Genomic DNA, 27,016 nt, shown 5'->3' with positions numbered 1-27,016 from the left:
CATGCAGCAAGCCCATCCACCCCCAGGAATGCTGATACCAGTCCTGGGCCTAGGAAGCCGCTGCAGCAAAATACCACTCCCCAGAGTCAAAAGAGGGGGGGATAATTAAACTAAGGCTTTTGACATGAGGCAAGCCAAGAGCAAGAATCCCTCTCACCAATTCTCACCCTGCCCTCTCCTGATCCCAGAAGCAATCAGACACCCACACAATCACCCAGAGGAGATGGCCTGACAGACCTTAGACAAAACACCACCAACTGTCTTGACTGCACATGTCCGAATAACCAGTATTGAGGAAGTAACAGTTCTAGGTAGCTGATCTTAAGTCCTTCCAAACAGGCTGTTATCTGTATACCAGGCTGCTGCTGCTGTTGCTAAAAGTCTCTTAATGTTCCAAGGAATGCTTGCAGGCAGGGAATGTTGAATTATATTCCTGTCATAAAGATTCAAGAACTACTGTCATCCCTAGCTCATCAAGCAGACCTGAGTAAAATACCAATGAATCTAACAGCCCATAAAATCAAGATGCCACTAAAGTCAATACAAAATAGATTTCCACTAACATAGTGGAAATGGGGAGGAAATGGTCTTGTATTTCATAGAAACAATATAACCCCAATGTCCAACTCTGTCTTCAGAGAACTATGAACAGTTTCCCTGATGATAAGTCAGGCAATCAGAGTCTTTAACTGGAGCAGTATATACAATATATACAATTCTCCTGCTAAGATGTCAAGGACTTGACATTTAGAAAAATCACGAAGTGCATTTAACATCACTTGGTCTGAACCTTGATTGAAAGATAAAATTAATCAATGATAATTTGGTCTAACTAACAGTGTACCTGCAGAACAGGCTCATTAGAGACTAACAACACTTATAAAGAGCAGGAGATGGAGCTATATTCAGGGGCACTATTGAAACTGGAACTAACTGCATTCAGGTATGGATTATGCAGACCTGATAATACTGAATACAGTGTCTTCAAGAGCTTGCTGGAGGCCAATAAACATTCAGTCTAACGTTCAGATCAGTTTTAGATCACATATAAGGTCCTTTTGGATTTATATAAGGGCAATGTGCAGGCATGTTTTGCACTCTTACCATGAACAGAGCAGGCATGTTCTCTATTTGTGTCAATCTTCTTCTGATTTTTAAGTATTAGCCTGGAATGTAGCATGCTTCATGTGTACTTCATTAGTCTGGATGTCACCAATTAAATCCAAACTCATACAGAATTGAAACCTATGGGGTTTGCTTATCCCCACATACGTTATGCGAAGGTACAAAAGAGTTGTACTTAAATTAAACTTCCATTCTTCACTGTTTCAGGGTTCCTCAGAGAATGATGTTCTCTGACTGACCTACAAGATCAGATGGCAGAATCCTTCTAGGACTTTACCACACTGGGTGAGGAAAAAGTAACACACTAGTGAGAAGGTTGGGCTGGTATTCCAGATGCTTTTGCATGGAGGACGTACTAAAAAATGTGATCGTTCTCCTGCAATCCAAGATGGTAGAGTGTGCTATCTTAAGAAGCAACTCATCTGTGCAGTCCCTGGATCTGAGCAGGATGAATCTGTCCAAACAGAAGGGGCCTCTGTGTGCATTACTCTCTTGGTTCATATCTCTATATTTTAGATTTGTCATTTGTTGTGTGCACAAGGATCTGCTTCTCAGACAGCCTGTCTCCAAGCCTAGATTTGTGTTGGCTGTCTGAGAATGTGTAAAGACATTCCCCTCCCCCGCCCATATATATAGCATGTTTTAATAAGTATTTTCTGAGAGAGAGGGTCTGTGTGTGAGAATACTAATCCATAGCCACTTCTTTTCATATAAATATATTGCAGCATCCAACCGGGAAATAAAAAGAGCTGAATGTCTGCATAATGTCAAGATTTCCAAAAGGCTTTCTGGCAGAATATTCTTAACAAGTAGGAACTGAAACTAATTCAATACAGACAAATGCTAAAGGGACTTTGTTGAACAGATGAGCATTCCCTGATCTAAGGGGGAAATTGGAAAGAAATGTGTACACATAGCTGATGACTAGCAAGCTTGAACACAGCCTATAAGCGTAGATTCCAGGAGCAGAATGGCTGAAAACTAACAGCTAATGCCTCTGCCCAGACAAGTGCAGATCTGCTGTTATTTTCAGAAAGACAGAAAGAGTGAACAAAGATTGTCACCGCGAAAAAGTGAAATACTTGAAAATATAAAAGGTATTGCTTTCTTGTGTCTGAAAGGATTATGTTTAGAAGAGATGAGCCATTAAACTGAGACATGGTATAGGCTTTTTTGTTGTTTGAGAAAAGGAAAGCATATTTTCTGAAGAATGAGTCTGCACAGGTGACTAGCAATGGTAAAGAAACCCTTTTATCAAAGATCAAAGCAGAGCTTTCTTCTTCACTGTCACTGCTTCATGATCTTTCCATTACTCCCAGCTTTTCTCACAGTTTTGACCACCAATAACACACAAATTACATTTGACTGATAAGATTGTTTAACTTCATTTTATTTTACTTTTGTGCAAAACAAGTAACATGATGTTCTTGCTTTGCAAGCCAAAATATTACAACAGCTAAATGCAATCTTACCTACCATAATTATTGTGACCAAACTGTGAGGTGCTGTACAAAAGTCAGAAGTAACACAGACCCTGTTCTCAAAATTACAATGTAAAGGTGAGGACAAGAATTGCACCAGGGAAGAAAAGAAAGAAGATGGAGAATGAATTAAAATGACCAGGAAGTGCACTATTCAACTGTCACTCATAATTTTGGTGTCTGGAACAGCAGCTTCATCATGAATTTAAGAACAGCAATGTTGTGTTCTCTGTAAACCAGATGATGGCAACAGGGAGCAGGTCTATTCAAAGTGGGAACACTTTGCTTGGGGGACCACTTTGAAAGGATCCCTGATTTGTTTCCTCCAGCACCACTTTGGTCCACTTTGAGAATGCTTGCTTTGCTTCAAGTCAAACCCTTTGGCAGCTCAAAGCAAAACTTCATCCCCATCACCCACCTCACCCCTCAAACTACTTACTAGGGGCAGCAGGGAAAGGCTCTAGTAGCCGTTCTCTTCACTCCCTGACATATGTGAGCAAGTCATGTTCTGTGGCTTGATTGTAAAAGGAGGGTTTCCCCCCCTCTGGAGTCTTGGGAAATGGTGTCGGTGCTCCTGGGGTGTGTAGTGTTTTCTAAGGCTGCAGCAATGGTGAAGCTTTGAGGAGCTGAAAGGTTCAGCCAAGTTTGCTTCACTTTGGATTCCTCTTTGGACCCCCAGACAGTGCTTCACTTTGAGCCAAAGGGGGGCAAAGTGAATCCAACTGGGCCAAAACCTACTCGGCATCCCAAAGCTTCAAAGTGCTATCAAGGAGCACTGGAAAGACCCACTCCAGGCCTGATGCCCTCGCCTGCCTATTTGCTTCTCAATGGAAACAAGGCCCTAATACCAGCCTCCACCCAACTGTATGTTTCTAGTGTCCAAGATATTCTCCTCCTACTTTCTGAAGTGAGACCTATTCTATGATTATTTCAACATCATGATATTCTTCTGCCAACAGAAGTCTCTGCTCACTTCTGAGGATTCATGAAGTACTTGTTCTCTGAATTCTTCCTTTCAGAGGGACATTAGAGGAAAGCAAGCAAAACTCTCACATCTCTTTTCCTGCCACCAGTCAAAGACCTGTGACCTTTTATCACAACCTTACTACTAATGACAAGATTCATTTCCATTTTGCTTCCTGCTGCTTCTCTTCCTGGTTTCTTTCTCTTTTTATCTCACAATCTTTTTAGAATGATGAATTTTGCTAAGGCTCTATTTCAATATTTCCCCAAGCCTGTAAACCTGCTCTGTTCTTCTGTCTCTGATTTTTGAAATCCCATTTTAAAACCTGTCTGCTTGTCTGGCTCCTGAGTGCTCTTTTCTATTGATCTCTTGTCTCTTCTCATGACCCTTTTGCTTTCAAATACAGGTGTCTGAGCACATACAGCTGCCTCTAATATTTGTCCAGCACTAGCCGATTGTTCATCTTGTACTTATTTGTTTTCCTTGAGAAATGCTGGCGTGTTCATTTCGGCGTGCATTTTATTGCTATTCCTTCTAGCTGTATTTCTCCAGGATTTGAAGGTGGGGGAGTGTAGAAAGGACAGCACAAACTCACTTGTTCAAGGAACACATATACAGTTGGCCAAAATTAATTACCAAATATTTGATAGTTTATAAAATACGTTTACACTCCAGTTCTGATTTTGGTTTATTTTAAAAAGGGTACCTCCTCCGACAGAACGGCTGCACACTATATGTTTCACGAGTTACTCTATGAAAGGATCATGACATGCATCATGTTAAACTTTTGAAGGAGAGAGCAAACTGAAACTTTAGTGTTTAACTTGAGTGTTTAATGGCACTGGCTGACAACTTGAACAAAGCACAGGCGCTCCTAACATGAATGGCCACACCCTAGCCCCTGCACTGCTCTGCTGTACTTTCAAAGCATGTGTGGTCTTGCACTGTAGTGCAAGACCGAATGTTTTGTCTTTTAGCTTGCCCATGCTCTGAAAGCACTCTTGTATACTGGAAACATGTTGCTTGGCAAAAGGAAAGAAAATCCTGTTTGGATTCACAACTATATATCAGAACATAAAAAAAGAATCCAAATATTATATACAAATATTTTATAGGATAGTAATAAAACTGTATGGTTTGAAAAACTGTCCAACTATGTAAGATATAATGAATCTGAATAAAATGAATAAAAATATATCTATATGTCTCAATAAAATGAACACAAAATGGTCATTAAGATCATATCTGTGTCCAACTGGAAAGTCCAATGGTTCATTTCAAAATTTGGGATAAAATGGGAGTATAGATTAATGTTCCCAATATCATGTGTTAATTAGAAGATAACAAGTATTATGTTGTAACCTTGCTAGCATCTGGTCAGTCTTGTGTTGTTGCCAGACATGTTTTGACTATACCAAGTCTTCTGCGATGGCAATTGTCTACTATTGGTCTCCACCCAACTTAAGAATTGGACTGCTGTTGGCTTCTTCCTTAGGCTTGATGTCGCTTGTCCCTCAGCAAGAGCTCAGGGTTGTTCACATTTCTTAAGTGTGGGGAATAGTGCTATGTGGAGAATGGTGCTGTGTGGGTGGTAAAGTGCCCACACATGTTTGGTCAGGACATGAGCCACCGTATTTATTTTTTTAAAATATTTTGGATGCATGTACATACATAGGAACATAGGACGCTGCCATATACTGAGTCAGACTGTTGGTCCATCTCGCTCAGTATTGTCTACACAGACTGGCAGCGGCTTCTCCAAGGTTGCAGGCAGGAATCTCTCTCAGCCCTATCTTAGAGATGCCAGGGAAGGAACTTGGACCCTAGATGCTCTTCCCAGATTGGCTCCATCCCCTAAGGGGAATATCTTACAGTGCTGACACTTTTAGTCTCCCTTTCGTATGCAAACAAGGCAGACCATGCTTAGCTTAAGGGGACAAGTCATGCTTGCTACCATAAGACCAGGTTTCTTCCTGTAGTGTGTGTGTGTGTGTGTGTGTGTGTGTGTGTGTGTGTGTGTGTGTGTGTGTTTAACAGTTTTGTTACTCTAAGTGTTGATTTAGGTAATATTTCCTCCTTTTTTCTGTGTTATAAAAAATAAGGATTATTTAGATGCTTGATGAAAGGGAATACTGTGTCCAATCCTGGGATGCACATTTTACAAAGGATGTTAATAAACTGGAATGGGTTCAAGGAGGGCAACAATAAAGATGATGAGTCCTGTGAGGAATGGTTGATGGAAGTGGGTATGTTTTGCTTGGAGAAGAGAAGACTGGGAGAAGATGAAAATATATGAAGGGGTGTCACAGAGAAGAGAGAACAGACTTGTAATCTGTTGCTCCTGAGGGAAGGATGAGAAACAACAGGTTGAAATTGCAAGCAAGCAGATTTAGACCAGACACAACAACTTTGTTTGTTAGCCACCCCATAACAAATTGTTCTCTAGGCAGCTCATAATAGAATAAAATATACAATAAAAACACATAATTACATAAAACAAAAAATTACAATCAAATTTAAAAAATACAAAATGCAATACAAAAAAATAGTAAAAAACAACAACCCAACACCCTATTTTAAAAAACTATTTTAAAACTTTAAAAAAAAATTAAGAAGAACTTCTTAAATGTAAGAGCTGTTCAACAGTGGAATAGTCTGCCTTGTGCGGTGGTCGGTTCTCCTTCACTGGAGGTTTTCAAACAGAGGCTGGACAGCCATTTCTCAGGGAAGCAATAGGAATTAGAGATGTGCACAGAACAGGCTGGCCCAGTACGGTTCGAGTCCAAACTGGACTAGAACCTAACCGGACAAGTTCGGTCCGGCACCCCCTCGAACCCCCACCCCCGTTTGGTTTGGTTCAGGGGGTTCGCGATTTAAAAAAAAATCTTTTTCCCCTTTGGGGGAGTTCCTTGGGGTGGTGGTAGGGTCCGCGGAGGTTCCCCCTCCCCCCACCAGATTCCGTTATCACCCCCTCTGGCCCCGGTTCTTCGGCAGGTTTAGGCCTCCGTAGTTTGGCACAGTGCCCAAAATGGCAGCCCGGCATGGCCCAGGGCCTCACAGAGACCATTTGCACATGAGTGGGGGCCACCATTTTGAGCACCGAGCCGAACTATGGAGGCCTGTAGTTCGGCGCATTGCACAAAATGGCAGCTACCACACATGCGCAAATGGTCTCTGCAATGCCCTGGGTCGTGCCAGGCCTCAGAGGCCATTTGCGCATGCACGGTGGCCGCCATTTTGGGCACCACGCCGAACTACTGAGGCCTGAATGGGCTGGAGGGAGTGATAACGGAGGATGGCAGGGGGAGGGGGAACCTCCGTGGACCCCCCTGCCCCATTCCAAGGAACTCCCCTTAAGGGGAAAGAGGTGTTGTTGTTTTTTCAAAAAAATGATTAAAAAAAATTTGTGAGCTCCCCAAACCGTCGGGGCGGGGTGGGGTTCGGTCCAAGTTCAGGTCAAACAGGGGGTGGTTCGGTCTGACCCTGAACCATCAAACCGAACTGGTTCAACATCGAACTGATTCGGGGTCGAACCTGTTTGCACATCTCTAATAGGAATTTCCTGCACTGAGCAGGGGTTGGACTTAGGGGTATGTGAAGTGGCTAGGGTTGAAGGGTTCAGGTTTGAACCAGACTGGCCTCCGCCAGTCCGAGTTCAGTCCAAACCGGGTCGGCTCGGAATTCTTCTGTAAGGGGAATCCAGTAAGGATTCAAGACAAACTGGCTTTTCCGGTTTTGTGTGCATCTCTAGTTGGAGTAGAAGGTCTCCAAGCTCCCTTCCAACTGTAACGTTTTATGATGCGGTGAACGAGTGCGGCCACCAGCTTCACACCCTGCTTGAGAGTTTCCAGGGGTATTGCTATGCCTCCAAAAGATCCAGGACTTGGACCAGACTGTTGTGGTGCCAAAGGCGGCATGACATTCCTTAAACCTTATTTTCTTCCAGGGCCTGGGCTCCTGCACCATCATGGGGATTGGCCTTCATTGCTGCTGCTGCCACTTATCACCACCATCACCGACACGATAGCAGCAGTGGAACTAAACAATGCACCACCACCCTGGAGTACAAAAAGCCAGCTGGGAAGTGGTGCATGTGCATCTACCACCACTTCCCTGCTCATTTTTCACATGCCCAGTGGCACACAGCTTAGCTCTTCTGCTGCCATCCTTGCTGTGGTGGTGGAAGTGAAGTGGGGTGAGGTGCAGGGGGATATGGAGCACTCCCAAAAACATTGGGGGCCCATGGCCTCCGGGCCACTGTAACGATGCCACTGAGAGCTTCCAAAGGAACCTGGCTGGTCATTGTTGGGAGTCAAAATATTGCACTAAGATGGCACCTTTGGATCAGATCCAGAAGGCAAGTGTGATGTTCTTCTCTAAGATGAATAAAATGCAATGCATCAATTTAAGCAAGACACAGAGGAGGAAGGTTACACATATGGGTGTCTATGGAGTGGGGAAGGAACATTTGCACCCAGATTCATGGCTAGATTAATGTGGAACGCTGGGTACATATATCTGTGTGCTTTTCTTTGTACATACTTTGCCCACCCCTTCTCCATAAAAATTCCTGCAGGTGTCCATAGTTGCACATATGCATCTAAAGTGTATCGAATTCACTGTATAGATTAATTTCTCAAAAGGGCAGTCTTTTCAACATATTTCCTTAATGCTTCTACAAATTCACTGACATTCTGTTTTAAATATGTTTTACAAAGGACAAAAAGCATGGAAAGTAATTCTTGAGCAGCAAAAAGGCAAGCTGAAGCAAGTGTCCTAATCAAACATTGCATTGTTCTCACAAAAGATACTAGGATAGGGACAACCCTTTCATTCCTCTTTTGGAAGAGATGTGCTAGTACTTTAAATTCCACTGAGAGAGCAAGAAAAGAAAAAAGAAAGAGAGACGCACAGTTCTTTTTTTAAAAAATAATAATAATAATCAGCAAATCTCAAGGTGAATCTAACTTATAGCCTTCTAAAACGGACAATGCTATTCTCGACTGAAAGAGTTATGTAACTGATTTTTTTAAAAAAACAATGAAATATCGTGGTGTGCATTTTTAGCCAGACTCCATGTAATGCCTACTTTGTGCATTATTTTGCTAATGCTAACACACTTACTTCGAGTAAAGTCTGATTGGAATTAACAAGATTTACTTCTAATTAAATACGCTAAGAATTAATATATGAATTTTGGATCCATACATCTGCATTCTAAGAGTTGTGCCAATAAGAGTAACCACTTTTCAAAGCTTTCCAAATGTAATACCTTTTCTGAACTTTTCTAAACCTTTCTTTCATGATGTATGTCTGCTCAATTAATTACATAGGAATTATGTAATTTCATAGAAATTATGTAATTATGCAATTTAATAGATAATTATGTAATTATCAATTCATTACTTTAGAAATACTCCTAGTTAAGCCCAATCTTGCCAATTTAGGGAGCCCATCCATCATCCACCACACCACACCCTCTCACACACATGCATATACATGTGCGCGCACACACACACACACACACACACACACACACACACACTGCACTAACATGTTCTATAAAATACAGTCTGGGTATTCCTAAGATCACAGACATTAACTAAATATCATTAAAACATATAGCAGAACTAATAGCATTCCAGCATTGTCCATTATGTAATTATGGACAAGCTACAGTGGTCCCTCTACTTACGAAATTAATCCGTTCCGAATGCACATTTGTAAGTCGAAAAGTTTGTAAGTCGAAAAGCGGTTTCCCATAGGAATGCACTGGGAACGGATTAATGCGTTCCGGAGCCTAGAAAAAAGACCCAGACCCCCAGTAAGGCTTGCAAACTGCACAGGAACATTTCTTTTCAAGAATAAACAGGCAGTAAACAGGCAGGCAAGTCAAGGAAACCGCATGTAAAATTCGTAAGTCGAGGAAACCCCATCTAAAAATTTGTAAGTCGAAAAAAACGCATCTAAAACCGGATCTAAAACAGCCGTTTGTAACTCGAAAAATACTTATGTCGAGTAGTTCGTAAGTCGAGGGACCACTGTATACAGAATGAGCTCGCCAGCATAATGCCGCTTTGTGAGAATCCATGTCTCTGAAAGAAATTTTCTTTGCACTCCCAAAGAAGGCAATTTATGGAAACATGTTGGACCTATAGAGGTATATTTTCACATTAAATACAACATTACTTATCTTCCTTTCTTGAGTTTGCTTCTTCGGTTTTTACAACACAGATGATCACTGTGACAGTGCAACTAGGCTTTAAATGGTAATTGAAATCTCAATATGCATCAAATATTGATTTCATACCACTATATTCTCTTGTCAATAAGATAACTTGAACATATGAAGTTGCCTTATACTGAATCGGGCCATTAGCTCCTCTTGATCACTACTATCTACATGGACTGGGATTGAACCTGGGACCTTCGGGATGCAAAGCAAGAGCTCTCTCAGAGTGACAATTCCTCAATAACAGCATAACTTCACTATTCAACTTTCAGCTAGATGGATAATAATTCTCTCTTACCTGTCCTCCATAGTAAAACTCCTCTGAGTCATTATCCCCTTCTGAATCTTCTTCAACCGCACTACTGTGCCTTGATTCCTGATGAAAAAGAGAAGAAGAAGAAAAGGCGGGGGGGGGAGGGAGAGAATAAAATTGATGAATTACACCTTCTTTTACCTCCCTTCTTTTCAGTTATGAATTATATAAAGAACCTGGCAAGGTGGCACTTGCACCCTAGAAAGGCCGCGGTCACACCGGCACTGAGAACATCCCATTAAGAAGAGCAGACCCATGCAGGAGTCTCAGATCAAGCTAGCTGATGATGTCATCAAAGGATGACACGGAAGGGAAGCCCATTGTCTGGCGGGGCCCCTGCTGGCCTTATCAGCTCTGACGTTCCCTTGGCAGCCAAGGCCAGAGAGGCCCCAGGCAGGGCGGCCAGCTGGGCAGAGCAGCCCAACAAGCGGCCAGCCGAGACACTGTGGGACCAGGGAGCTGGGCTAGAGGGGCCAGGGGAAGGGCGGGGGGAGGGAGGGGAGAGGCAGCAGCAGACAGAGGTACAGCTGAGGGGTGAGAGCAGCCTGATACGGCAGGGCGGAGGTCCAATTAGTGGGAGTGTGGGATGCATCAGTTGTCAGGAGGGAGTTAAGGCAGGCTCAGCCAGTGAAGAGGGGCAGTTGGAAGGCAAGTGGTGGAGGCCTTCAGAGAGAGATTGCCACAGTGACCCTAAGGAGCTCATTAACCAGGAGCTTTCCAAAACTTACAAACAGGGCTTCCTCTTCAGGCAAGAGGCCATCATTTTGATTGTCAACCGCCCTGTTAGGTTGTACCTCAATTATAGGGATATTTTATTGTTTTTATTTTATTATCACGATGTTTCCGAGTCTGTTAAATTTTTAAAAATTAATTATTATTTTAACCTGTTCTAATTATATATATTCTATTTATTGTTGTATAATTGTAACCTTTTTCTTTTGTTTTGGCTTGTGGCTGTAACATTAAAGAACTTGAACTTGAACTTGACCCCAAGAAGCCTGGAAGATTTGGACTCAGGTGAACCAAACCCCCTCCCCTCAAGAACTCTGAGGCCCTGCCTAGGGGAGGTGAGAAGGAGAAGTAAACAAAAGAACGGTGGTGGAGAGGCCAGTGCTGTGTAGGGGTGTGCACGGAACCACCACACTGCGGTCACTGACGTGCGCACACACAAAGCATTACTGGGAGCTTTGCAGAGCCACAGCGGGGAAGGGGCAGCAGGGAGGTTTCCTGCCGCCCCAATTACTCTACAAATTATGGCGCCACAGCGGAAAGCGGCAGGAGGGGTAAGTAAACCCTCCTGCCGCTCTTAAAGCAACCCCCCACCCCCAATCCGAACCACCCAGGTCCAGACCGGTCCAGACTGGTCCGGAGGCCTTTTCGATGGCCTCCAGACCAGTCCGGGCCCATCCCTAGTGCTGTGACACCCATTTACAGGGTTATAAAAGCAACTTTGTTGATATCAACTGACACCCACCTGTGTGGTGCAGCAGTGCTTATATGCAGACTAGTGCTGTGCTGGAGCACACACAAGGGTGTAGGGTGGGTTTTTTTGTGAGTTTCCTTCTTTCTGAAGCCCGCTGTGCCTTCTCTCAGGGACATATTTTCAGGAGACATTGTGGGCTTCAGAAGGAAAGGAAAATTGTAAGAAAAATCACCTCTCCACCGCCCTGCCACATGCAACAGCACAGCGATAGTCTCTGTATCAGTTCTGGTGCATCACTAGTGTAAATATCAGTCATTGAGTTTGGCAGAGGAATGCCAGCTTATCCCCCTCCTAGTTATTGTTGGAAATAATGGTTGCAAAAAGGCTTAGCGGGTGTCTCCATCTTTGAGGCAAAGCTTGCAACACCAGGGCCATGAGAATCTTCTCCAGAGACCCTCTCCCAGCGGGGCACAATGTGCATTGTACAATCTCATATACCTCATTCAGAAAGCTTCTAATACAGGAGCAAGCAACCTTGGCTCTCCAGCTGATGTTGAGCCACAACCCCCACATCCCCAGCTACAATAATTGTGGCTGAGAATGATGGGAGCTGTAGTTCAACAGCAGCTGGAGGGCCAAGGTTTCCTACCCCTGCTCTAACATATTCTGAACAAACACATTTGTCAAGCAATTTAATACCAAGTATGTGGCATATAACAGCAATGAATTTCAGGTCTTCATACAGAATAGTAATTTTTCTCTGTCTCTCCTCCTCTATCCTAGTAAGACTGCAATATTATTATCAATATTTATTTTTAAGTCAACATATTATTATTTGACGTTGAGAAGTCTCCTAAGCAGTCTTTCAAGCTAACCACGTCAAGCACACACATACTGAAGAGGGGGAGAGGTTGCTTAAGTTAATGGGGAAATCTTGCTATTAGAAGGAACACTTAAGAGTTGCCCCTAGCAACCACGTGGGCCTCCTATACACCATGAGCATGATTCAGAGTGACTCAACACTGATTCAGAATTTAGGAGCTCAATAGCAATATACTTGACATTGGGAGGGGAGGCAGCAGGGAAGAATGCAACAGAATGAAACATAGGTCCAGAAGAAACCTAGACCCCTAAGTCCAGGCAAGATAATTTGATTATGCAACTCAGATTGGTAATTACAAAGTTTACAGCACATTAGCACACTTACTTGTGTAGGCAAATTCATCTTCTCTCCACCACCTTTAACCATGTTTGAAAGGCAGCAATGGGAAGGGCAGTGGAACCTCAGAGGAGGTGAGAGTTTCTCACCGTATCCCTACCTCTGTTTGCCAAGAATGCAGCAAAATATGCTGAGGATGGAACAAGCTGGTAAACTTAATTGTCGATTCAGCATTTGGTGCCTACAACCTCCCTTCTCATTTAGTATGTAAGAACTGCTTTATTCCAGCATGTTTTGGAGACTTTGCACTATTATCTATGAAACAAACACTTCTCGATTTCACCCTCATTAAAAGGAAATAAAAGCTGTGTAAACCTTATGATTGGCAGGAGATATAGTTAAGTGTCTAAGATGTTGCAAAAACAGCCCCCAAAGCTTGGGGCATATGTCTGAAAAGGTACCCTCTGCTAGTTACCAGAAACTTAGGCTGCCTTCAGACATAGCATGGAACTATGGGTACCATGGTGGACCCGCGGTATCACTCTGCCACCCACCCAATCTCCTGTCTGAATACAGATGTTCAAGAGAGCTCCCTCTCTGCAGTATCACTGACTGTAGAGAGGAGGGGGAATTGGCTGCCTGCTTCCTTCTTTACTGAAGGACAGTCCTGGCAGTCAATCACAGCCAGAGGAAGGGAGGAGCTTACTGCAGTGCCAGCATTCAGACGTAACACTGGCACTGCAGAACCAGAGGTCCAGGTGGCACACCTCAACAGAGACTGACGGTACAAATCTCTGTCTTGGGAGGGGAAAAATGAAGGTCCATTTTTGTGTGAAACTGGAGTTACCCGCATTTGGATATACAGTTTTTGAAACCGGAGGTCCCTTCACCTCTGGTTTCGTGTTATGTACAAACGTAGCATTAATGTAACCCCACAATGCAGAATAGGACTTGGAATTTCCCCTTGACTATTCCATCCCATTGTTTCCCATTTTCCCCCTCATGCATATCTGTACAGAACATTATAGCACAAGCATTTCACTAATGGCTGCTTTACATTATTCTGTCCCACTCTTTAACCCCGGGCTGTGAAAACTGGTGATAACACAAAAACATCTGACCAGCCATGTACTGTGGTCTTCCAGGTACTAGGCAATCCCTCTGCTTTTTTGGTTCCAGTCAGGCAGTACAAATGGGAGGTTTATCAAGACACTGGTGAGTGATTTATCAAACCAGGGGCTTGATAAATTTCTGCTTAGGATCATAAGAAGCTGCCTTATAAGAAGCTGCCCATATAGCTCAGTATTGTCTGTACTGACTGGTGGCAAAGTTACAGGCATGAGTCTCCCAGCCCTACCTAGAGATGCCAGGGAGTGAACTTGGGACCTTCTGCATGCAAGCATGCAGATATTCTTCCACTAAGCTATGGTCTCATTCCCCAAAGAGAATATCTTACAGTGCTCACATGTAGTCACCCATCCTTGGGCTAGCTCTGTTTCGAATAAAGACAGTAGGGCATTTTTCATTCTCAAATTACATTTTAGCTAAACCAGCATCATGAGCCAGTGTGGTGAAGTGGTTAGAGTGCTGGACTAGGACTGCGGAGACGCGAGTTCAAATCCCCTTTCAGCCATAATACTTGCTGGGTGACTCTGGGCCAGTCACCTCTCTCGCAGCCTAACCTACTTCACAGGGTTATTGTGAGAAGAAACTTAAGTATGTAGTACACCGCTCTGGGCTCCTCGAGGAAGAGTGGGATATAAAATGTAAAAATAAATAAATGAATAAATGAATAAATAAATGAATGAATAAAATATTCTCTTTTGAGGAAACCTGCATTGGATCCCGCAGAGCTAGGCAATTATAGGCCTGTCTCCAATCTACCAGGATTGGGCAAGGTGATTGAGTGGGTGGGGGCCTCAACTCCAGTCAGTCTTGGAAGAAGCAGATTATCTGGACCCATTTCAAACTGACTTTCAGGCAGGCTTTGGGGTGGAGACTGCCTTGGTGGGCCTGATGGATGATCTCCCATGGGGAACTGACAAGTGGCATGTGATCCTGTTGTTCCTCTTGGATCTCTCAGAGGCTTTTGATACCAGCGACCATGGTATCCTTCTGTTCTGCTTGAGGGGGTGAAAGACACTGCTTTGCAATGGTTCTGCTCCTACCTCTCTGGTAGATTCCAGATGGTATCACTTTGATATTGTTGCTCTTCAAAGTGAGAGATATTATATGAAGTCCCACAGGGCTCCATTCCATTTCCAATACTTTTTAACATCCACATGAAACCGCTAGGCGAGATCATCAGGAGATTTGGTGCTGGTTACTGTCAATATGCTGATAACTCCCAGCTCTATTTCTTCATATCAGCATTGTCAAGAGATGGCTGAACCTCTCTAAATGCTTGTGTGGAAACAGGAATGGGCGGGATGAGTGAGAACAAAATGAAGTTGAATCCAAACAAGACACAGGTACTCATTGTGGGAGGCCAAAACTTAGGAAATTGTTCAGATCTCCCTGTTCTGGATGGGGTTACATTCCCCCTGAAAGATTAGATACGTAGCTTGGGAGTACTTCTGAACCCAAACCTCTCCCTGGTACCTGAGGCTGAGGCAGTGGCCAGGTGTGCTTTTTATCAGCTTAAGGTAAAGTGTGTCATCAAGGCGATTTTGACTCCTGGTGCCCACAGAGCCCTGTGGTTCTCTAGGGTTTCCCCAAGGCTCTGGAACACAGTCCCAAATGAAATCAGAATCTCTGGTTGTTTTAAAACGAATTTTGAAAACACACCTGTTTCATCAGGCTTTTAGTTTATGATGTTTTAAAGTTTTATTTATGGTAATTTTGATCTGTTTTATATGATTTTTAGGTTTTAGTTGCTGTTTGTTTAAATTGTAAACCACCCAAATATAGGATGGCATATAAGTAAGTAAGTAACATAGCACAAATTAAAGTCAGGCTGGATGACGGCATTTGTATATGCTTATAAGTCTTATGATACCACCAGATTTCCATTAGGAAGTCTTGTTCCATTAGGAACAAGATAGATAAATCCTTGGAGGTTGGCTAGAGGTACTTACACATCAACTCTCCCTCCCTACCAATATCTTGAGTACACTGGCCCAGGAACTATATTCTTAACTGCTATGGATGAGCCTGGGAAACTTCCTTGCAATAAAAGGAAGATCCAAGTTCTCAAGACTGAATTCCTCTCCATGACAATGTCTCTGGGACACAAACACATGGGGAAAAGTTAGTTTAAACCAAACTGAATAAGTGGGAAGACATAAACTATCTTCATGGTTGTGGCTACTGGGGAAAAAAAGTAATGAACTTTCTTTATCTCATTATACATCCACAAACACATGAGTGGATGGCATACTGACTAATGAAGCACACATGGGAATAGGACTTGTGCAGGGATGCAGGAGGAACACATAGGAACATAGGAAACTGCCATATACTGAGTCAGACCATTGGTCTATCTAGCTCAGTATTGTCTTCACAGACTGGCAGTGGCTTCTCCAAGGTTGCAGGCAGGAATCTCTCTCAGCCCTATCTTGGAGAAGCCAGGGAGGGAACTTGAAACCTTCTGCTCTTCCCAGAGCGGCTTCATCCCCTGAGGGGAATATCTTACAGTGCTCACACATCAAGTCTCCCATTCAGATGCAACCAGGGCAGACCCTGCTTAGCTATGGGGACAAGTCATGCTTGCTACCACATACATGGCTCTAGGCCCACTCACATGTTATGTTCTACACTTGTACAATGAGTACAGTGTACACAGGTACAGATTTCCACAGAGGCACAGACATTCACAAGTTATGCTTAACACAGGTACATAAGTACACTTCCTATCTGTACCATGCATTTGAAGGGCCTGTATCCAGGTTCACATTTAAAATGAACACAGGTACAGTCATTCACACAAATACATGTACGAGTGTACAGACTTCTGCACACTCATACAGTATAATGTCTGAGTCGGGCTTCTGCTCACCCCTGTTCCATGCATGCCGTTAAGCAATGGAGCAAGAGGGCACTTCCTGTGCAGCACTCGTTCTTCCTCTTGAAGTCCTCTTTTGCCATGGCAACATGCCATGGCCCTCTGTGATGGGTTTTCATGGTCACAGGGGGCTTCAGGAAGAAGGGACAGCACTGTGCAAGACCCCACTTGCTCCATTGCACAAGAGTGTGTACCAAACACAGAGGCAAAGAGAGCAGCACAGGCGTTCGCCCTGCATCCCCATAAGTCCTGTTTGCACACATGCTTCATTACTCCGTATGTCAGCCAGTACACAGAATTGTGAACCAGTCAAACATTAACACTGGAAGAGGAGGCAGGAGACTCATGCAGCCAGAAAAATCCCAGATGTTTCAATACCAAAAGCAGGCAACTACGAACGTTGCCATTTTTTAAAATCATGTTGCAAGGCTGATGCCTAAAAATGAGATTCTACTACTGGGAAATCAAAAATAATTTTTCATCTGCATGCAATACAGCTTGTACTGGAGAATATTCTCCATTCACCATTCTTCTGAAGCTTCTCCATTCATCCATTCTTCATTCACTTCAACATGTCTCTGAAGTGTTGTTCACTGATTTTTTTATTTGGAAGAACTCTCAGCATTTGAATAATCAGAATAATACCAAGTCTGCTCTTTGGAAAAGGTTACATAAACATGAAACTGCCCAGAGGACATACAGCAGATAACCTCATATCTGTGAGGTTTAGATAATAAGTCTACCACTGTATATATTAGAATCCCATCACTCATATTCTCCACTTTGATCAAAACAATTTTTGATCTAGACTATTACCACATTCTTCATTCATGTCTTGTACACAGGTCTGTAACTGAATGGAAATCAGCTGTGCAACTATATGAGAAAAGAATTCTGCTCAAAATTACATTCAGTGTGCCAGCAATTTCCATGGCGTGTGATTCTAATCCAAGTTTTTACAGTTATCTTCCAGTTCAAGCTTTGCATCATTCACGTATATAGAGAGAAGAAAATCAAATTGTCATCCAGTGTCAAAGTACAAGATTTAAATAAGTTGCCAATTTTCTGAAGAAAAATTGTGGTTTGTTTTATCTTCTCCTTCTAAATGACCTCAAGTAAAGGGGAGACATGCAGCAACAATTACAGTTCACATAAACAAGGGAGGCTTTTCAGCTGCAGCATCACCACAGATGATAGCACCATAAAATGAAATATCACACTGTGATCATAACTGGGAACAACTCTTTCCCATTTCCTACTGAAATGAATGTGAGTTATAGTGTTCTTGTGTATTACATGTAAGCAAAATTCCCAGGGTGGGGGTTGTACTCTTTCTGTTGAATAAGGTCGACATCTCTCTTTTCCCAGACCTCTCTACTCTTGAGCAAAACGGTTGGCTGTGCCGTAGAACCACCATGAAACTAACACTTACCTAACTGCTGAAAAGTGATCCTGGCAGAGATCCTAACCACAAGCTTCATGTGGATAAAAACAATGGAGTTCTGTGGAACCTTAAAGACTAGCACATTAATTGTGGCATGTGGTTTCAGAAGGAAGGGTCAGCTGCAACTGATCATCAAGAGGTAGACTTTTGCCTATAAAAAGCTCACGCGCCACAATAATCTCATAATTCTTCCTTGTTTCGGCTACAGCATGACTACATAAGACTCTTCCTTGTTTCTGCTACAGAATGTAATTTATCATAGTTATTCACCTGGAATGTGGATAAAAAGTAACATTGGGAGCAGCCAGTACTGCTGACTCGAAAACAAGTTTTGGATCCGAGTTTGGGATTCCAATATTAAATTAAGAGTCATCTTCTATTCAGGTAAATACAGCACATACATTTTCTTGCTTACTTTTCTCAGTGATACTGGTTATCTTGAGGCAGTTATGCTCACCTCAAGAATTCCAACCAAAACAGTCCCCTACTGGTGACTTCACCATGTCCCATATATAACGTTGATTTTAGCTTACATTTGATCACCTACCATCTCTGAAGCTGCCTCACCATTGGCCTATTTATTTATTTAGAACATTTATTTATTGCGTTTAAGCAAACAAAGCTTCAGAGAGATTTACATAGCAAAGGCAATTAAATAAGGGCTCCATGTCCCATGGAGGCCATGTTTCAGGGTTTTTGCACCTCAAAATTCTCAAAATCTAAAAACAAAAAAGGAATAGGAAAGGGATACTTGGCTTGGCAGTGAAAAGGATCCAAGGACTGCAGTTGATCATACGCTGAGCATGAGTCAGCAGTGTGGTGCAGCTTCAAACATGGCTAATGTGATTTTAATAGATCCATAGTTTTGAAGCCATGGAAAGTAATAGTACCACTTTATTCTACACTAGTGATCTAGAATACTGTGTCAGTTCTAGAAGCCACACTTTTTAAAAGGATGTAGACACTGGAACAGGATCAGAGGAGCCAACAAAGACAAAAACTAGCCCTAAGAGGAAGTGTTAAAAGAAACTAGGTTTATCTAGCCTTGAGAAGAGAAGACTTGGAGGAAACATGAGACCACTCTTCACATACTTGAGAGGCTGTCACATAAAAGAGGCAAAGACTTGTTCCCAGGAGACAGGACTGGATCTAATGGGCTTATATTACAGGAGAATAGATTTTGGTTGAATCTAAGGAGAAATGTCTTAACGGTAAGAGCTGTTCAACAATGGAACAAATAACTGGGGAGTGGGTGGGCTATCCCTTACTGGAGGTCTTCAGGCAGAGGCTGGACAGCCTTCTGGTCAGGATGCAATAGCCCTGAACTTTCTGAACAAAGCAGGGAGCTGGACTAAAAGGCCTACACCAATGATATGATTTTCATATTTTGTAATTAAAATCAGCCATATCTTAGTAATTGTGATGTCAACACTACTCTCTTTCCAAATTGCTGCTCAGGAAAAAAATTTGTGCAATTGCGCCATAGATACTGGAACTGGTAATTACAAATCTATCAGATTTAATGGCACTCGTACTTACTGAAGATAATTCTATTGGATTTAGTGGAATACAAGACTAGTTTTTCTCCATGTTTTTTGATATTAGAAATCAGAAGGACATCTTAAATTCAGAGTCCTGTTCCTTTCAAGCAAATGCAAGTATAATCTGTATTTAACCTCTACTTTTTAAGGGGTTCATCTTAAATTCAGAGTCATCTTCGATATGGGTAGATATGGTATTTCTATTTTGAATGTGTGTTTTTACTTCTGATTGTAGACTATGCTGGGATTTATGTGTATATACATTCAGGTCATTCACACAAAAACTGTGTTCTACCAGGGTTTGGGAGCTGTGTGTGCTCTCAATTTTTGGCTATGTGGAAGCAAGATAAGAGGAAAACCTGGGTAGATGTGATTATGTGGAAGCAAGTAGGAGGAAAACTTGGGTAGCTTTTACCCACCCCCCTTGGCAATTGAAAATTGGGAGCACACCCAACTCCCAGTTAGAATACAGGTTTTGATTGTGTGAATGACCTCATTGTCTTTATTCTTACCACGTGTATGTGTGAATACACACACACACACACACACACACACACATCTGTGTAAAGGCTTGTGGTAGAGTTGAGAATGTTCATGTCATTCATCAGTTCTGTAGACTGGTTAATTTCTATTTCTTACTAGACCATTAGGATGATCTTTAACTCAGAGTAGGATTTTTAATAATTTGATAATAGGTAAATCATAAAGCTTGGAAACTTTGTTCAATAAATGTAACAAGCCTCAGTTTCTGCACTCTGTTATAGACTATTCATCCAATCCAAGGACATGTTATTCACCTGACAATTCTCAAGTACACAGTTTCCACATGCACAAGATCACCCTATTGGCTGCCTAAGCAGGGCAGTTCTTTGAGTTTACAGACCTTTGGATTAAGACTAATGCCCATTTGACCAAAGAAATATTTCCGCTGGCTCTCCCTCTTGCCAGTTTACTCTGCACTCTAAATTTCTAAACCATAACTGCTCCGTCGACATTAGAAAAGGCTTTCTCTTCAAGGTCTTCGCTGCAGAAAAGGACAGTGTCTTCTCTGTAGTGGCACCTAAGGATCTGAAACATCCTTCCTGTGAAAGTATGTCTGGAACCTTTCCATTTTGTTTTTCATCAGATTGTAAAGACTGTTCTTATCTGTCTGACTTTTTACAATGAATGATCCCCCAATCTCCAGGCTTGTGTTATCTATTTTGCTTTTTGTTATCCCATCATATAGCTTGTAATTTGTACTGTGGTTTTATATGAGTGGCTTTTTATGGTTTTGGGGTTTTTTTAATGGTTTTAATTTGCGAATTCCTTTTGGGGCCTTCTGGCTGAAAAGCAGTATCAAACGTTTAATGAAGTAAAAAAACCAGACATTGCACTAATCAAGTAATACTATACCTCTCCATTTTCCCTCTGCAACTTTGATTTTATGGATAAACAACAGTTGACATCACTGGTTTTTCGCAATTCTACAAGGAAAAGAAGAGAGGAAACAATCAGGTCATATATAAGGGATAAAAGTTGCATTCATCCCATTGTTTCAAACAAAATGCTTATTCCCTTTAACACAGGTCTCGCTGGTCCTAGTCCAACACTATAACCACTACACCATGCTGGCTCTCTATTCCCACCAGACTACTAAATTTCTTGCATGCTTTGTACCAGCTGTAGATCTTTTGAGTTACAGTAACTCCATTCCACAAGGGTTGCTATGGGTGTACAAGTTTCTGTTACATTGCCTTTTCTTTGATCCATAAACTCTGAGTAGCTTGGTCACTACAATTGCCATTTGAGACCCTCTTCTTAAATAGGCCAGCCTGCAGGCCACTCTTGTCTTTTCAGTGTGCACCTTTTGAAATTATTTCTACACAGCATCTTTTGAAATTATTTCTGCAGCTTTGTCACCTGATGCCTCTAACCACCACAGCCAGCATACGTCTTACTTTGGCACATGCACACATATGCTCAATGCCTTAAGTACATGTGACCAAATCTGGGGCATCAGCAGCCACCTTGAAAGACAGGTGCAAAGGGCAGATGATGGCATATTTGGGGAGGTGCTTACAGGCACAACAATTAAATTATTACTTCTGTAAGCTTTTCCTGTTGCCTTTGGGGAGTTTTGAACAAAACGTCCCTGGCGTAAAGACCTTTTCACATGTCAGTACCAACATGTCAGTACCCCTTCTCAAAATACAAAAAATATATCCCGCCTACCTTATTATTTATATGAAACAGAATCTGGTTATTTTAGCTTTACCTGTAGAAATTCGGTGGAAGATTACTGGAATTGGCTCTGTCGTAACTAATACATCTTCATCATTATCTGAACTGGACACGTAGGTATTATCTGCAAAAGGGTGAGGGAAACATGTATTTAGTTGACATATAATGGATTAAAACACAATTCACAGGCATTGCACAATGGCAGTGAATAAAAGAATTAATAACTGCTTTTCTGAGCAGAGGAAGTCATTTACATACAGTATGTTAAGATCATTCAGTTCATTGCTGAATCCCGAGTTGAACCACTAAGCTGAACTGAAACTTTAATTGAGTATGCACTTACAAACAGAACTAAAGCTTCCTGTTCCAGTACACACTGGAAGGTTCTACACAGTCTGCTGTGTGCTGTATTCATCCATTCTTCAATTAGCCTTCATTTTAGCCAAATCACACCCCACCACAGCCTTCTAGAAACACTGTACTGTACTGTGTACAGTTCTACTTAAGCAGGGCATCGTAGAACTGGAAAAAGGGAGAAGAGGGCAACCAAGATGATCAGGGGCCTGGAGCACCTTCCTTATGAGGCAAAGCTACAGCATCTTTAGTTTGGAAAAGAGGTGACTATGGGGAGACATGATAGAGGTGTATAAAATTATGCATTGAGAAAGGAGAGTGGACAACAGCAGGAGTGAGGGCATGTGCCCATCTCTTGCCTATAGGCTTCTCAGAGGCATCTGGTGGGCCACTGTGGGAAACAGGATGCAGGACTAGATAGGCCTTGGGCCTGATCCAGCAGAATTGTTCAATTTATCATATGTAGTGGCTAAGGGGGCTATCACAAAAGACCAGACTCGAACCTAACCGGGCCAGTTCGGTCTGGCACCCCCTCGACCCCCCCCCCCCGGTTCAGTCCGGGGGGGGGGTTGCAGACCTTTTAATTATTTTGTTTTTTAAAAAAAATTCTGTACCTTTACTCTTTTCAGGGGAGTTCCTTGAGGCAGCCGGGGGTGGGGGTGTCTGTGGAGGTTCCCCCTCCCCCTTGCCAGCCTCAATGCAGCCCAAACTGGCCCATTTGGCCAGCTCTTTGGCCTGTTTGGCTGCTTCTTCAGTCCATTCGGGCCTTCCCCCTCAGCGCGGTGGCCATTTTGGATACCGCCGCACCTGTGCAACTGGCCTCTGAGAGGCCTGGCATGACCCAGGCTTCTCAGAGGCCAATTGCAGAAGCGCGGTGGCATTCGAACCCAGTCCGTTGAACCGAACTGGCCCGATGTCGAACCTGTTCGTCGCTGAGCCAGTTTGCACATCCCTAATGCAGACTACTTCAGGTGCAGTCACCTAGTAACTGGGAACCGCTCTCAGTTCAGATGAGCACAATGGAGACAAATAGCAAACATTAATGTCTGCAGACAGCCACCATAGTAACAAAGAGGTAGCTGCAGCAAGGCAGATGCAAAATGTCCAAGTTGTGGAAGCAGCTTTTCCTTGCCTCTGATGAATACATGGTAAAAGCATACTCAATAATCAGTTTTATAGATTTAGGCTGCAATCCATAACCCACTTAGTTGAGGCCTTAAACTATTTTTTGTTTTGTTTTGTTTTGACTGTTCATTGATTTCCAGTCCTATTTGGGAACGTGGAAATGCTTTTTTCCTGGCCCATTTTTCTTCCCTTTGGCAACCTTTTATTTGTTTAACCCCTCTGTGGGATATAATGAAACATGAAACAAAGATCCCCATTATTTTTATTTATTTATTCCAGCTTGTCTCTACCAGGGCACGACCTGGCGCTGGCAAGCCACCCTAGCAAAGTCACTGGAAAGCACTGTTTCAAGAAGAGAGCTCCATCTTTCCCAAACTCACGGAAAGTGACTGGGCCTCTCAATCAGAAGTTCATTACTGACAATGATGAGGGATAGGGCGGCTAGCTTGGAATATCACTTGCTAATTAACAAAACTCAGACAAGACTATTCGCCTAAAGAGACACCCGTGCTGCTGCAACCTATGTCTGTCAGCAGGCATTAGCTGGTGCACTTATTCCTTGGAACAAACTCTGTAAACGATAATGACTCCTGAAGGAGTCATTGTGCAGTATTGTATTGATTCCCAGTAATGGAACTGTTAATCTCCACACTGTCTAGTGTAAGGTTCTTCGGAAGCATACGCCACCAATGTTATGGGGATGTTTCCCCCTCCAATCTGTACGGGAGTTAACATTATATCCAGTTTGTTTACCACAAATCTAGGGGGAGTCTAAACTAAATGAGTTGTACATGGCAGTCATTTGGCACCTAAAACTTGCTACCAGTAGCGGGTGCCTTTGGTTCCGGGCAGCCCTGATTCTGCCTCTCTCTCCTATCCTGCCCCAATCCAGAGTTAACGAGAGCCACACTGCCTGCAGGGCTGGCCATTTGTAGATCTGTTTGGGCTGATTAATTATTGACCAGCCCACACAGTTCTCCTTCTATGACTACTACTCCCACCAGACACATACAGTTCTACCTGATGAATGGCCAGCCCGCAGGCAGCACAGCTCTCATTAATGCCAAGGCAGGGCAAGATGGGAGAGAGCAGTGGAACCAGAGTTGCTGGGAATTAGAGCCAACGGAAACTCACTTGGCACCCACTGCTGGTCTTGTGGTAGCAAGCATGACTTTTCTCCTTAGCTAAGCAGGGTCCACTCTGGTTGCATTTGAATGGGAGATTACATGTTTGAGCACTGTAAGATATTCCCTTCAGGAGATGCAGCCACTCTGGGAAGAGCAGAAGGTTCCAAGTTCCCTCTCTGGCATCTCCAAGATAGGGCTGAGAGAGATTCCTGCCTGCAACCTTGGAGAAGCTGCTGCCAGTCTGTGTAGAGAATACTGAGCTAGATGGACCAATGGTCTGACTCGGTATATGTCCCTATGCTTATTAGGATGAGCCACACTGCTTCCTATATTATTGACATGTCTATAATACAATGAGGTCATTCTCACGACCAGCCCTACTGTGGTAGGGGAGCTGCAGCCCGGATAGGGTTGGTTGTGGGAACCACCAGGATCGGTCCCAATCCTGACACTTGTCCACTGGGTAGCCCAGGTTTTGTACCCAGGCTAAAAGTGCGGTGGGAGGGCATGTGCATGCCCTCCTACCTCACAGCCCAGTCATGTGGAAGCTCCGGCTGCTGGAAGCTTGAGCTTCTATAGAGCCGGGTGGAAGAAGCAACCCAGCAGTGAGGAATCCCCCAGTACACTATGCTCCTCACATGGTGCATTGTGGAATATGGGAGGACACAGTTGTGTGGATGCATGGCATGGTGGAGCCTGGGAACAGTGAGGATCATGTGGGGGTAGGTAGGTGCTGTCCTGCTTTCCCCCCATCCCTCCCCAGCCCCGAGGGAAACTGTCATGTGTATGACCTTATTATATAAGATGCATAACCTGTGCCTTTCTATCTAAACTCTGCAGCAGAACAACGCCACAAATGGCACACTAAATAAATGCAATTTGTGTATTTGAATACATTTACTAGCTTTGCAGTAATTCATTCTATTTCCCAAATAGACTATTTGAGATAAACTGGGATAGCACCCCATACTCCAACTGCCCCTTCTTACCATGATGGAGCCCTGTTTTCTGATACATGCACCTCCTAGGCATGCACAAGGTCTGCTTGAACAAGGATGTTGCACTAGTGCAAGGCTGCTTGTTGCACTACATCTGCTGTGTGTGCTCTGGACTAGTATTGTGGTTGTGTACGTCTGTTTGAGCTTGCACAACAGGTACACAACTTGTGGCACACGCCAAATATTTTAAAGGGGACTTTTGCACAATACTACAATTTCAAACATCTCCATGACTTCATGGAGTGATGTGATCTCCTTCTGCTAGCACAACTGTGTTCAGTGCACAAGTGCATCATGAATCAAGATGTCAGTCTCTGTCCCTCTCTCACCCCTATTTCTTCAGCTTTGTGGGATGGCTTGATAAAATGTTGCTAGTGTGCTGTTCTTCAGGGAGTGTGACTCTGTTGATCCTCCTCAACCTCTCAGCGGCTTTGGATACCATCAACCATGGTATCCTTCTGGGATGTCCCTCCGGGTTGGGACTTGGGGGCACAGTTATACAGTGGCTCTGCTTCTACCTGAAGAGTTGTAATCAAAAAGTGATGCTGGGGGATGCCTGCTCCACCCCTTGGCCTTTGGCCTATGGGGTATCACAGGGATCTACTCTGTCCCCCATGATGTTTAACATTTACATGAAACCCCTGGGAGAGGTCATCCATGGTGTGGGCTGCGGTGCCATCAATATGCTGATGACACCCAGATCTACCTATCTTTTAAGTCAGCAGACACAAGGGGAAGCAGTGGGTACTCTGAACTGGGGCTTGGAGGCTCTTCTGGACTGGATGGGGGCAAACAAGCTGAAATTTAATCCAGATAAGTCGGAAGTGCTCTGGGTTGGTAGAACTGATCATCCGAGTAATGAGGTAAATCTGGTCTTGGATGGGGTCACACTCCCTATGAAAGATAAAAGCCCGCAGCTTGGGGGTGCTTCTGGACCCAACGTTGTCCTTGGAGGAGCAAGTGGCGGAGGTGTGCAGAAGTGCCTTTTACCATCTACAGCTGGTACGCCAGCTGCGACCCTATTTGGAGAAGTTGGACCTGACCTCAGTCACTCATGCATTGGTAACATACCTACGTGGGGCTGCCCATGCAAGCTTCCGCTGGTCCAGAATGCTGCTGAAAGGATGCTTGTGGGTACAAGACACTTCATGAGTATCACACCCATGCTGGGGCAGCTTCATTAGTCACTGGTCCGCTTCTGGGCTGGATTCAAGGTGCTGGCCTTGACCTTTAAAGCTCTACATGGCTTGGGGCTGGGGTACTTGGTGGACCTCATTCATCCATATGAACCTGCCAGGGCCCTCCACTCATCGTCTCATGCCCTGCTCATGGTTACACCACTAGCAGAGATCTGGTTGGTGGGAACTAGAGACAGGGCCTTTTGGGTTGTGGCCCCTTGGCTTAAATTGGAACGCCCTCCCTGAAGAACTTTGCCATGCTCCCTTCCTCAGTATCCATACATCAGATGGAGTAGATGGTATGCTGGTGGGCACATCATCCAAAC

General features: G+C 43.5%; 1 protein-coding gene across 2 annotated transcripts in view; it reads right to left on the bottom strand.

Moving 5' to 3' along the window:
• PARP8 (poly(ADP-ribose) polymerase family member 8) overlaps positions 1 to 27,016 on the bottom strand; it is a 244,399-nt gene that overhangs the window by 79,692 nt on the left and 137,691 nt on the right. Inside the window, exons 4-6 of one of the 2 annotated variants that reach the window (XM_053300672.1) lie at positions 21,943 to 22,032; positions 21,081 to 21,151; positions 10,101 to 10,178 (exon numbers count right to left, since the gene is read on the bottom strand). In XM_053300672.1, the coding sequence (XP_053156647.1) occupies positions 10,101 to 10,178; positions 21,081 to 21,151; positions 21,943 to 22,032 (239 nt within the window). Of the gene's footprint in view, positions 1 to 10,100; positions 10,179 to 10,291; positions 10,380 to 21,080; positions 21,152 to 21,942; positions 22,033 to 27,016 lie in introns of those variants that run through there. The other variant, XM_053300673.1, reaches the window with a different exon arrangement.

This window comes from Hemicordylus capensis, chromosome 2 (assembly GCF_027244095.1).
Source record: "Hemicordylus capensis ecotype Gifberg chromosome 2, rHemCap1.1.pri, whole genome shotgun sequence".
Taxonomy (NCBI): Eukaryota; Metazoa; Chordata; class Lepidosauria; order Squamata; family Cordylidae; genus Hemicordylus; species Hemicordylus capensis.
The sequence above is the reverse complement of the archived record's forward strand: the minus strand, read 5'-3'. Positions and strand labels throughout refer to the sequence as shown.